The 14,265-nt window shown below is 38.6% G+C and overlaps 1 protein-coding gene across 7 annotated transcripts in view; it reads right to left on the minus strand.

Moving 5' to 3' along the window:
* The window catches only part of OSBPL3 (oxysterol binding protein like 3), an 85,895-nt gene that overhangs the window by 39,341 nt on the left and 32,289 nt on the right, over positions 1–14,265 (minus strand). For all 7 annotated transcript variants that reach the window (XM_085050937.1, XM_085050931.1, XM_085050935.1 and 4 more), the window contains one exon: positions 6,252–6,493. In XM_085050937.1, the coding sequence (XP_084907063.1) occupies positions 6,252–6,344 (93 nt within the window). In that variant the 5' untranslated portion in view covers positions 6,345–6,493. The remainder of the gene's footprint in view (positions 1–6,251; positions 6,494–14,265) is intronic.

Genomic DNA, 14,265 nt, shown 5'->3' on the forward strand with positions numbered 1-14,265 from the left:
ACCAAAGATCCATCTTTACACTTTGTTACGTATAATCAGAGAGATAAGATTATTATTAATTTTGATAGAAACAATAGCAACTAAACAAAACACAATTTTTATGACAACATCCTTCACTGAGTGTATGTGCTTGCCAGAATTTTATATGTATCTTTTCCTGCACATACATACACACAGTGCATAACCACAGCACAGCCACCATTTAATGAAAAACCTTCTGTCATCAGAAGCAGAAACAGCATATGTTAGAAGGATAAGTTTTGTAGGTTATGAAGCAAAAAATAAGGCACTGAAAATTAAGATCTTTTTTCTATAAAACTCTTTTGCCCATACTCAGTAACTCAAGGTTTTGTGTTTGGTGCAAATTGCAGCCTCCCTAAAGTAAAAACAATGAAATAAAATAAATCAAACTAAACTAAAAACAAATTAAAAAATCAGGGAAGTAACTCAAGTACTACAAGGAACATTACATAAATGGAAACTACAAAAAGAATAAAAGCCACCTTTCATCAGATAGAACTCTAATTAAATGAGGATCTCTCTTTCTAGCAACCAGGAACTCTTAAATTAAAGACCCTGCAGCAACATAACAGAAAAGAGACTAAATCACATAATATTTTTACCATTTTTATTTATGGGACAACTACAAATGACAGTGTAACATGAGTTTCAAGACTTCTGATCAGAGATCTCATAAATTATTTATTACCAGGACTTGGAAGATGTAGAATCAGAAATAACTGACAGGAAATGGTATGTACTAGCACCATCCCCTTATATTTGAAAAAGACAAAGAACACTTTAATCCATAGAGTAAAATAACAAAAAAGGGCTAGTATGAAACAGGTTAGGGAAAAGAGAACTATTACAGGTAGGTAAGTACTCATGGTACTCCTTGCAAGACACATAGGGAAGTACTCCCAAAAAGAACTTGACTGGCTCAAAAAAAATTCAAAAAGAAAAATGAAACTAAATAGTCAGCAAGTGTGCTAGCTGGCCTCATTTATCCATCTTCAGAATCCTTAAAATTCACCTCTATAAATCCAAGAAAAAGTTACACCAGGTAATATCATAATTACTTGTATAACAAGGCATTACAGCAAACCATCTTTGCAAAGATATCTCTTAATTCCACCATACTGTTGGTGGCACTCCATTATTTCTCTATTATTTTCCTTGTGCTGCATTTAATAGAACAAACTGGAAAGCTGCTCTGCTTCCCTGTTTTGTGTTTAGTCTCCCAACACTCACCACACAAGCAGTAGAAATGTGGTGCTGAGCAGCTCCTGTCAATCAACACCCTACAGACCATCCAATGGTGTCATACTACCTCAACACAAGTCAGAAGTGCAGTTGTCCTAACCAAATTGTCTATGAGAGAACACATTTTGTTGTATAATTTTAATTAAGAATTAACAGGAACAGCTGTGAGATTAAGAGAAATGTTGCGTTTGTGGTTTTGTTTCTTTCTTCTTCAAAGTAGTTAGAAGAACTTAGAAGCTGTTTTGCCCAAACACTACGCATACTATTTCCCTTGTCTTGTCAAAATATATTAAACTGCAGTACCCAAGCACATAACTTTTCCACTGAGAACTAATCTGGCAGTAGTCAAGAATAGTGAACAGTAAGTCCTTTTCAATATTCCAGTGTTGTATCTAATGAAAGAACTTTCTCCAACTTTGAGATGAAGTTTAAACAGTTTGGTTAAACATAAACACAGTGGGTCATTGAAACAGCAGTCTGTTTGCAGGAGACAAACAGAGATTTGATTGCAGTCGAGGAAGATTCACAGTATGGTAGAATATCTCGGGTTGGAAGGGATCTTATAGACCATCTGGCTCCAACCCCTCAGCCATGGGCAGGGACACCTTCCACTAGACCAGGTTGCTTAGGGCCCATCCAAGCTGGCACTGAACACTTCCAGGGGTGGGGCATCTCTCACAACCTGATCCAGTTGTCTCACAACTTTCACAGTTGTGAAACACAAAAAATCTCCTAACAGCTAATCTAAATCTCCCCTCTTTCAGTTTAGGACTATTCCCCCCTGTTCTATCACTATGTTAAAATTCATTCTCTGTCTTTTTTTTTTGTATGCTCCTTTAAGTACTCAAAAAGGCTGCACTGAGTTATCACAAAGCCTCATCTTTCTACAAGGATAAGCTTAGAAAGAAAGGGACTCCTGAAATGAGACAGACCCATGATACTGTGTGTGTATGAGGTGAAGAGAAAGGAATCAGCTGATAAATGGCTCAGCCAATTACACCTCTCTGAATATACACAGTGTTAATAGTTTTAATGAAACTTTTTAATACAGAATACAACCTTCCCTGCATTACAACTCCAGTTTTGCCTGGACCTCTCCTGCAGTCCACACACGAGGCATCTCTCACATTACTGCAGGCAAGTCACATTTATCACAGTTCTTTAGGTCAGCAAGGTGGCCTAGAATGTGCCTTCTCAAATAAAAAGTGTGAAAATGGGAAGGAAAGCTGAAGTGGGACTGCTGTTTCCCCTCAAGCAGGCTTGATGTCCTGCCAAATCTCAGGAGGAAGGCAAGTCTCTTACTCATCCCTCTACCACCCTGGGAACCTCACACTTCAATTGTCAACTGTACCTAAAGGTAGCTTAGCTGAATTAGAAATGGATCCTCTTAAAAGCTCAAAGAATTAACAGTTTGGGGACCTGCTGGGTACATGCAAAGTGCCATGATGAATTAGACATCCTTCCAACAGAATCCAACCTTTCCCACCTGAACAAACTCTCACATTTTTCAAAAACACTGCTGCTGTGACTGGTTTTGGATCCATTTGCTCAGCCCAGACCCTACAGATCTCGATCAGGTTTTTTGTTTTGTGAGAGATTTGACACCTCACTGAATGAGGAAAAAGCATCAGCTGGCTATTCCTGGGAGCAGCTGCAGAAGTGAAAGAAAACTGCTTACTCTCTAAAATGAAGGCAAATGAATCAGGCTGGTCGATTATCATCTCTCCTCATCCCTCTGAAATAGCAGAGGAGCAAATTGGAGCTACAGGATTTCCTGCAGCATTCAGATTACGCTCCCTTTTGCTGATTTTTATCCCACAATAGGGAACTGAAAGAGATAGCCCAAAACATGGCACTAACTTGACAAAATCAACAATGACACTCCCCCCCAAAAAACCCCAAAACTGCCAGATGAATGGGATAAACAGTTTGAGCGTAAATCTGATGTCCAGATAGGCTGTGTTTTAAGATTATGACACTACAAAAGATTTTCATCATTATGGGCCAAAATTTGCACAAAATGATCAACACTGCATTTGCTGCCCAGGAAGAAATTTCGAGGCTAAAGGAGGAACAAAATCTTTACTTTTCTCAGGTCCAGAGGTGCTCATTTCAGATCACCACTGAAAAATCCTCCTGTACACACTCCTTGGCCCATACTTGAATGGGCTGAGGAAAAAGCCCATAAACTTTGGTCTTAAGGGATAGGTCCCTCATTAGGTAAATGTAGTCATTTTCTCTGATAAATAAAAGCCTCCTCATTTTCTGCAATATTCTGCACCATACAGCTCCTTAAGGCAAATTATATCAGGGGAAAGTATGAAGTAATGACTCTGAATGGCTCTCAGATTGATGCTTGCAGTTGCAGCTCCCTGAACGAAACAGATGACAGTGCCAGACTTTCCTCCAGTACAAAATGCAGTCAGTTGTACCAAATATTTTAAAGTGCCAAAAATAGAAACCTGCTTTGTGGAGGATAAGGGCTGGCATCAGCTGCAACTAAAGTATTTGTTACGGTTCATAAAATCGGCAGAAATGATTTAATTTTCTTTTATGGAACATGAGGTTTTTTTAAACGGTTCTCTGGTCACAAAGCTTTGCCCTAGTGGATCTGTTTTAAAAGTTAGTTAAAATACTAGATTAAAAAGTAATTACCACAACATACCTTCTTTTGATCACAGGTCAATTTAAATTTAAGGGAGATCAACACCAGTTTTCTTTCAGCACAGAATTGAATTTGAGTTGTGTCTCTGTGGAAGAGTGCCCTTTCCATAACTGAAGGAGAGGGGCAGAGAAAAGCAAAAAGGTGGGGAGTGGCAGTAGCCTCCAACTTTTCTTAGGGCTTCAAAGTGAAGGTGAAGTTAGTGGAAGAGGATTAACTGATAACCTGTTCAGTTCACACTGCAAATATATTACATCAGGCAGGAAAGGAGCACCAAATGTGGCAAAAGAAGGAGCAGATCCCTCAAAGTCCTGCAGCCCTGCTTAAATCATCTCATTTCTAGCACAGTGGCCCATCTTCTGCATCACTGGAGTCAAGCTCCACACAAACAGCACACCAACATGTACCTAAACTTCAGCAGACATAGCAGCCTTGCACTACTACTTCCATATGAGAACCTGAGGTCACTTTTTTGGTGCTGGCAAACACCAGCAGTAGAGTCTGTCTAGGAAATGAAGAGAGACTCAAAATTCAGATCCTGCTATTTTTTGGGCAAACTTACCCCTGCTCCAGCTCTCCTTCCCCCTACAATTTTCAGAATTTCTTTCTACTTAATCAGATTCAAAGAAGTGCTGTGTCAGAGCAGCAGCACAGAGAAAAGCACCTGTCAGGCAGATCTGTTGCTAGCCCACAAGCATGAGAGATGCAAGGGTTTGAAGGAGGAATAAGAAGCCCTCCATGGAGCTGGAACAGGAAGGAAAGAATACCAAAATCATAGTATGTCGCTCCCTATCCTGCACAGCACCTGGCAACATAATTTAAACTTTCAGGATACTATTAATAAAGAAGTATCAGTAACAGCGTTACATTCCACTACTCCACCAGGATTTTGAAATGAACACCAGAACAAATCCAAACAAACAAACAAAAAAGCTGCTGAAAGTTATTGCACATGTGGTCCTTTTTTGATTAGGGAATTTTTAACAGTCTCATACAACTTCAGATGGTTGCTGTTTTCTTAATAGAACACCTATAATGCTGTCATTTAAACTAACATACAGATGGAAAGGGCAAATAAATGCCATGAATATAGTTCTTTATTTTGGCTGTATTACACACCAGTGGATTTAGTCATAGTCATGTAAATCTTATTATTTAAATACTACATGATAACACTTGATAGACATGAACTGTTGAACAGACAATACCAAATCTTTTAAATTACACTTTTCAAAGGTAATCTCATATGGAGGATATAAAAGATAATGTTGCAGGAAAACAAAAAAAGACATCCTGAGAGCAAGGATTTCATTGTTCAGTAAACTAGAAATGAACAGCATCTCTCACAAGCACAGCACTTTAAAAAGCATAAACTGTTCAGACATTTGTCTGCCTTGCCAACTATATGAACAGAGCCAGAAGTCCTAGAAGAGCAGGTGCTGTTTCAAAACACAGCTGAGGACTCCACAGCTTTTGGGCAATTGGGATGCTCACTTCCAATTAAAATCTCAGCCAGAGGCAGCTTCAAGAGTTCCACTAAGCCAGCACTTGAACAGACAAAAGTTTATGGAGCACTTTTCTCATGACTTTGCAAACATGGATTGAGCACGTTTAAGTTCAATTCTCAGTGTGGCTGCAGGCCAACATTTCTTGCCCACAAACAAAGCTGTCTTCAGCAGCCTCACCTGTCAGGTGCAAACACTTGTAGACATGTCTTTTGAAACTGAGAGGTTTAAAGATTAGCATCACCTCTGCAGAAAAGAAAGCAACCTTTACCTTTGGCACCCAGCTGCATTGTGTTGCACGAATACTCATTTTCCTATCTACAGTTCTACAGCAACAATCAGCACATATGGGTATCCAAAGAAGCCCTGGGTGAGGTTTATGAAAAATGAATTATCTTTCACACATGCATGCACACCTTCACCTTGGACCCTTTAAATAAACAGAGCAGTTACACAATATTCTACCACAAAAGTAGTGCCTAACAAAAGATTTGGGACTTCAGGATCAAATCACTGAGACCAAGATGCCACAGCAGCTCTATTTCATTATAAAGACACCATACACAAAATAAGATAGAAATCAAAAATCACTGTTAGCATTCCAGTTTTACAGAAGCCTGCTTTTCAGTGATGTGTGTTTAATGCATTTGACTCAAGACAAGATGCTGCTACCAACAAAAAAAAAAAAAAAAAAGGAAAGCAAAGAAGTGATGAAATAGAACAAGCAAGCAACAGGAAAAAATAGTTTAAGAGATCTTCAGATATTCAAGAAAAAAAAGTAACAGCCAATCTTAGCAATGCTTTCAGTTTGAAAAAAGTACCTGTCGACTTCCCTGCTTGGAGGAGCAGCTGCTAGTACTTCTTGAAGGAGACAACATTTTCTGGGATGTACCAAAGTTTTTTTCTTCACTCATGATCCAAAACTATTTGTTTCACATAAGCTCACTTAGAACACCATTAAAGGTAATTTGGAAAATATGTTGGAAGACTCCTCAGAGAAACACTGAACTCATCCTTTACCCAAATGCAGTCCAGTAGCATGATCTGTATCCCATGGAAACTCCTAAAAGGGAAAAGAAAAACAAAAAGCGAAGTTATCAGATGCTGTCTTTTGCTGCCATACTCTAGCATGAATCATAGCAAAGCCTTTGCTAACACAAGCCGAGCACATTACTATATTTTACAAGAAATAAATTCAACAATCACTTTAAGATAAATTTGCAAGTCTCAAACAGGGACGACATGAATTTTGGATCCTAAAAACACTTTAATTGTTGCTATTCATTCAGAGGAAAAAGTATGGTATCAAGCATTCTTTTATATATTTAAATTAATTTTAAAAAATTAATAAAGACACACAAAGGAAATAATAAATATCTACATGAAATGGCTGAAAACATGGCTGAAAAGTGAGAAGAAAACATCTAATAAAGCATCTCAAAAAAATGATGGTGTGATCAAATATATGTCTCTTGTACTCAGTTCCTTGATAATTAAAACAAGTAAGCATGGCCTCAGGTTATAAGACTCTACATAAAAGAGTAATACCTTAAAGTAGTGAGCATGAAAACTTAGCTGCATAGAGCTGTGCGTGACCCCTTTTACCTGGAATCAGAAAGCTCTAACTACAGTCACATTAGTCGTCTCAGTGAGTGACTGGAAAAATAATTAGCAGTCTGTTTAATAACAGTGCTCCTTGCAGCACATGCAAATAAAAGCCATGCCAGGAACTCCCAGTAACGGATTTCCAGCGTGGGTAAAAGTTGTCATGGTAACTCCATACTTTAAAAATAAATAAATAAACAGAAAACATTACAAAAGGGTGATGCTTTCCAAAACTTGGGGTGGTGGAGAAGCTGTATAAATTCTGTATCACTTGAAATCTTATTGCCTCAGGCAAAGAATTCACAATTAGGAAGATTCCAAGAACAACCACTGAGGAAGTTAAGGAAGTTACCACAGAGAGAAAAGACATTTCATTGCCAAAACAGGGAGGCACTACTTCACAACTCCCTTGCTTGCACTGTCACAACAGTCCTGAGCTGGGATCACTGATTATTGAAGTTTGCCATTCATTTTTTTTCTTGAAGAGGCTTAAATCCTATTCTGAGAGAAGCAGTAATTTCAGATCCCTAGTAAAATATTTTGTGCATTTTAACTCATTTCCCTTAAAAAAAAACCCAAAAAAACAAAACAAAAACAACAAAAAAAAACCACATCAAAAGCCACGGACAAGAAAAACCAAACCAGAACACAAAATTAAAACCAGGTGCTATATTTAAGATTAAGACAACACCCTGCAGAAGAAAACCTCTCTCCCTACTGCTGTAGTCTGAAGCACCCAGCTTCTGAACAGAGACCACTTCCAATCTACAGTGCTTTCTGGCACTATAGTTTGCTGTAACATGTCAATCAACATGCCCTCTTTTCACCTGAAACACAATCTCTCTTTATGGCATTTACTTTACCTAGTTAGAAATACTCTGTTAGCTCTAGAGCAAATCTGTGATAGAGCCCCAACCTCCACAAATGAGGTGAGAAAGGAACTCCCCTGGGGTTCTTCCCAGATTCAAGGTGAGTCAGCTTGGCAAATATTCCAGGAACCACCAGAGAGCTACAAACACAGTGAGCACAATGAAGGCCAAACAAACCCAGAACAGAAATGTGATAGCAAGGTCTGTGTGATTTGGGCCCAAAACATGGACTTCAGACTGAAATTATGACTGAGATTGGGAGTAGTGCATTTTGGAGAAGGTATAGTCTCTTTCTGGAAGATAAATTTGTGTGGCATTTCATTAAGAACTAGGACTTGTAACAGGTTTAGGTTTATTTCACTTCACTTTGTTTAAAAGGTTAGAAGCATCTCAGATTTTTAACCATGGAGTAAATATAACTTTCTTCCTTACTTGCAAGCTCCATTTAGCAAAACAGTTTAATGGTAACATCTGTATTAACCAGCAGAAGTCAAACACTTTCAACAGGAACAGAAACACTCATCCTGCAAACTTATTGTTCAGACACCCCCTTGAAACCAAGCAGCAAGTGCTTTACTTTTGGGACACACTTTGCTCAGATAAATCCCTGTTCTCTTCACTACTCCATGCTCAGAATGAGCACCTTCAGCTTTCATTGGAGACTATCTGGCATTTTTGCAGTGACTGGCAGAGTTCATGGCAAGAAACAGCCTCTAATTTGCAGCAAAATGCACTGAAAATTACTGCCATCAGTACCTCCAGGACACACTAGATTCAAGATATTCAATGCCCTTTGCCTGTTTGAACACACAGCAAAATAATTGTGATGTCCTGGAAGCGTCAAGTAACTGAAAAAAACCCTAGAGGTCTCTTGGACTTCAAAACAGAGAGAAGCCATATAATCATAGGAAGATTTCTATCCTCGTGTTTCTGGTGTGGAATCTAAATGAACTTCAGGTTTGGCTACAGTAATGTTCTAGGACAGAGCAAAGGGGGACTTCCTCTGCAATTCTCCTGTAATAAGCAGGTTTGCACTGCAGGGCAGTCTTGGAACATGGAAATTGAATCCCTTTTGAATTAAATGTGCTCCAGGACTGCATCCATTGCTCAAAGCATTGAGTCCACAACACCAGACTAGAGCTAGTCCTGACTAGTCTTATCCAGGGGCTGATGTTAGGTCTTCACCTTTAACTGATTGACTACAAGGATCCATTTTTACTGCACTGCTCTACTTGGTACCATTGACGTCAGAGAGACACAAGACTTACACCACCTAAGAAAGTACTTAAGATCTCCTAGGGCAATGTCATTTGTCCTTTTGGAATCAAAAAGAGTGAGATGGGCACATTTCCAGAATTCAAATGAGTTGAAGATGACTCACTACATAACAAGAGGTGCTTGAACAAGGAGCAGGAGACAGGTGAGGTAAATCTGGCAGAGCGCACCTGAAGTATTTTGCCAGTCTACTTCTAAAGTTGGGCTTTTGAATTTTCCTTTATTCCTTCAAGTTAGTTACTGCATGGGATGAAGGAAAGGCTTTTCTTACCAGCCCTGAAGAGTACAGGAGTGAAAAATGTGTCCTTTCTCCAAAGTGCTTTATTCTATTGATGCTTCCCAGTAATTTAACTTATTACTTTGAGATTTCCAGATTTGAACATGAAAAAGTGTATGTGAAAAATGTTCATGGCCCCAGCTTCTCTGTAAAAACTGCTGCATATTCCAGCAATGACTTCATGCTCCTTTTTCAAAATTCTCTTCAAGTTTAGAAAAGAAAAATAGTAAACTGTGGCTGCCCTTCAAGAATAACTCACTTATTCTTCCAGGAAGGTGAGAAAACACTGATCCTGCATCCCAGTTTGACTGGATTTCAGCAGCAGTGACTGGGCCTCTCTAGGGAAAATGATATTTTACATTGCCTGCGGAAATTAAGGCCACCATGTATAAGAGAAATTACAACTTTAAAGCAGCCATAAAGAGCAGTATTATGCTAATGAAGCAAAGATTGCAACTAAAATTGATTTTAAAGGTCATCCTGATCCAATTGCTTGAAGTTCATCACAATTTGCTCCTCTCCATGCCACAGGATGGCCTCAGAACTGTATTTGTTCCCACATTTCTCTGGAGCACACAGTGCCACTCACTTTGGTCTACTCCAAAAAGACAACTCAAAGGTGTGAGGCTGAGGCAAATCCAAATAAATTTAGGACAGTAATTTGCACAGGTGCTAAGTATTGGCCTAATTCTTTTCTATAAAGTCAACAACTGCAAAAGTAGGCCAAGAGTACTTTTGAAAATGACCTCACCAGGTGCATTTTGAAGAATTAAGAACATGTGTGGATCAAATATTACTGAGAGCTACTACACTGTAAGATGATAAACAGCACTTACCTCCACTTAACATCTGCTACTAAGAGCTTTATCATTCTACATCAATTAAAGCTAATATAAACACATAATAATATGTAAAGCAGGAATACTTTTTAAAAAGAAAAAAAGTGCCATCCCAGGTTGTCCTCAAACCTTTAAAATTGCACAGGTTCAAAGCAGCCTTGCAGTATCGTTTCATCTCTCACAACTCTGAAAGCAATAACCTCATAGCAAAATCAAAGATTTTTCACATCTCACAAAAGAAGATACGTGAAATTCAGAAAAAGTTATGTACAACTGCAGAAAAAAAAAATCAACATTATGCAATTATTTTGCTATGGTTCTGGAAGAAAAATAAAGGCTTAACAGCTGCTTCAAAGCTGATTCAGCAGTCAAGGAACACTGCAGAGACTTTGAAAAGCAAAACTGGAAGTGCACATCTCATTCTGTAGTCAACGAAGGTTTTTTTGAGAGAAGAATAGAAACAACATAAAGCCTGATGAGAGTCAGGTGGATACAGCAAGCATGGAACTTAGCAATCCAAATCAGAGTTGCAAGCAACATTGAGTGACTTTCACAGAATTAAAACGACTTTGTGCTGAAACCTTTCCTCTGCAGCTATTATTAAATTACATTCACTCACACCTCACTCACATGGATAAATAAAGCAATCATCTTTTTTCTAGTACTGCTTTCTTGTCTCTCTCTGTTATAGTTCAATTTGCCAGCTTTAATCTATCCTGGTGTCTCATCTGGCTCAAAATAGGAAAGAATTATTTATAGGCTAGAGACACCATGTACAACTATTGGAGATGTCTTTTCAAGGCAGATATTTGCTGTTCCTCAATTACCATAAGATTCACACTATTGAAGGTCAAAGCACATAAATCTTGTTCTGTTCCTAGCTATTCTCTTTACTAAACAAAACTTGCAGAAACAACCATAAAGCAGTTTAAAACAACTCTTACTGACAAGTTATTACACCTATCTTTGAAAGCCAAAGTTCAAAGAGCTTAGGGAGACTAACAATAAGAGGAGGCACTACAGAACTGCCTTCCATCAGAGAGGTGCTCACTCAAATCACAACCTCTCTTGAGCAGATGTTTTCATCAGCCATGAACAAATACTACTCTGAAGTAGTCTGTGATGCAAAGAAACAATTCCATCTAGCCTGCCTCCCTAAGGAGGCTATTGTAGCAATTAAATCATGCTGTGGCAGTGACCCAATAGAGAAAAATTTAGTTCAAAGAAAACTCTCCTAGATTTCTCATCAAGAGAGACACAGATGGAGAGGGAAAGGGGAAAAGCTAGACAAAAATCGAACATACTGCATTTAACAACAGATTGCTTATCATGTATAACGTTCATCACTTGATGAAAGAAAATCCTGTATGTGCCAGTGCATAGAAAGCCAAGAAACAAAAGCAGAAGACAAACCACAAAACAAAACCCCAGAAACAATCCAGTAGAACACACCCCAAGAAAGACATCAAAGAACATGCTTTGATGTCAAGTCTAGTTAGACTCTCCTGAAGCAAAGCAAATATTTGCTGTTTCACTAACCCTTGAGGCAGATAATTCAATCCTTACATTAGAAAAATCTTATACAAATATAGAAATAGGTCATTCAGCATCCTGAAATTTGAGTACATATAAAAATACTACCTTTGCCTCACATCCGCCACAGAAACTGACTATAATACTGCACACGACATGATTCATTTTAAATGCATACTCTTGACACTGTTTCCATCCCCCCAGGAGATCTGTGATAGATTGCACTTGTATAAAAAAACCCAACTTACTGAGTATATAAGGTATCAGCAGATATGTTACAAGCCTTGGTGACTGGTGATACAGAAAATACATGAAATAATGGCAGTATTTTTACAGTATTTAGTCAGCCGTTATACTACTCTTTCCACCCAACTTTCAACTACTGCTGAGAATCACGACTAACAGGACTAACCAAGCTCACAGTCAGGCCATAAAGAATTAGCATTCTTCCTCTCTCACTGCCTCTTTTCAAAAAGACAAGGCCCTTTTCTTGCCTAGGGCTTGCCTGGCAGCTCAGGGCTCACTAGCACGACTGAGAGGGAGCCCCACATGTCCCTTCCTGCTCTTAGCATGACTGAACACTTGACTGATGAGCCAAAACCTGGGGGACACAAGAAACAGTTTGTGACTCAGTAACAGAGGGGTCCACAGTCTCCCTGCCAACAGGCTGGAGCAGAAAACAGCAGCTCCTGAGCTGGGATCAAATCCTAGGCTGGGAGATGCATGCAGCAGTGCTAACGAGGTAGACAGTGCTCCCTCTGCTCAAATAACAAAGCAGCAGCAGGTCTGCTTGCACTGAAGTGATGTTCAGCTAAAGAAAACCTTAGACAAGACGATCAAGCAACAGCGGAGAGAGAGACAAGCTTATTATTTTCAGTAAGGAAAATAACAGGCACATGGTATCATTTTACAGTCTGTACTAAAAACCTTGGAAAGTCCCATCTCTTAGTGATAACATCCCTGAGTGGGAAACATTTGGCAGTAGCTTGGTTGTCTTTCATTTTTCTGCTCTTACTACTTAAAGTTTTGCTTTGTTCACTAAACTAAGGACACTTCCCTGTGCCCCTAGGCTTACTCCTTTTCAAAACTGCAGTCATTATTGCTAAAGTGTTACTGAAATACACACTGTTTGTTTTCCTGGATTCAGTTTTGATAGGCACAATGTTAGTTCTGGAAATATCTGTCAGTTTGCCAGCATGTAGTAATTCAAGATCTTAAGACAGAACTGCCTGCACATCAAGAAAAAGACATCTCTTTTCTATCAAATCATTGAAGGCATCGGTGTAACTTTGAACCAGACAGGCTCCTTGTGACCTGATGAACTGCATAATGCTGTGAGATGCATACATCTATCAAGGCCAGCATAAAACAATATATTTTATTAAACCAACTGACATAATTGTTTAAACTATGGAGAAAGAAACCCAGACCCAGTCACCTCTGGTTTCAGGTGAAACAGTGAATAGAAATATTGGAAGAGTTTTGGTGGTCCAGGAATGATCCTCACCAAAGTCTGAAGAAAAGTATCACGAGGGTAGTATGAACAGCAAACACAACACAGATTCATTATTTCATGCAGGAAAGCTAGACATGTTCATTAAAGAGCAGAACGATCTAACAAACCTGCTTTGTCCTCTTTGAAGAGCTGTTTTACCTTTTACACTTTGGCATCATCTACTTTCTAAAAAAACAACAAACAAAAAAGCCACCAAACCAACCAACCAAAAATTTTGATCCCTCTCCCAGATATCTGTTTTTCCATGATACACTGGAATTGTCATTTATCTTGTGTATATCGCTAATTTCTAAAAGAAAAAAGGTACAAAGGAAACAGCACTTCCCTTTGAATGTTTAGTATTTTTCCTTTGTAAGCAGGCCTATTACCTTAAAATTTAAATCTCATTATCTTTAATAACCGTGGTAACATGACTCAGTTCTTCCCAGGATGCACAGAAATTCATTTACACATTTTATAAAGTGTAATGACCACGAGTTATAAAAATGTCATTTTTCTTGTTGATCAGCTTAATGTATCTTAGAGGCTTCTGTCTTTAAGTCCACTCCAGGACACCTTTTTCAGTGTGCTTTACAATATTAGTATTTATAAATGTAGCACTGCAGCCTTCTTTTAAATATTATGCAGATTACTTCTTCACAGAAGGTCTTTCATATTAAGAGAGCTTGAAACAACAAAAGAGGTGTGCAGTGTTCTGAACAAGGGCAGGTAGTTGTTAGCAAATCAGTGTTAACCCTTTCTAACACCACCTCAGGTGAGGGGCCATTAATTTCTTAACACTGTGTTTCTGAACACGCAATGTGCAAATGAACATCTATGCCTTAGAAATCCATTGTAGGAAATAATTACAAATAAAGTATGCTGAGAGGAATTAGTACTACAAGTGCTAAGGATTCTTATTATTAATGCCAAAAGGTAGGA

This window comes from Lichenostomus cassidix, chromosome 2 (genome assembly GCF_008360975.1).
Source record: "Lichenostomus cassidix isolate B80296 chromosome 2, HeHo_3.0, whole genome shotgun sequence".
Classification (NCBI taxonomy): Eukaryota; Metazoa; Chordata; class Aves; order Passeriformes; family Meliphagidae; genus Lichenostomus; species Lichenostomus cassidix.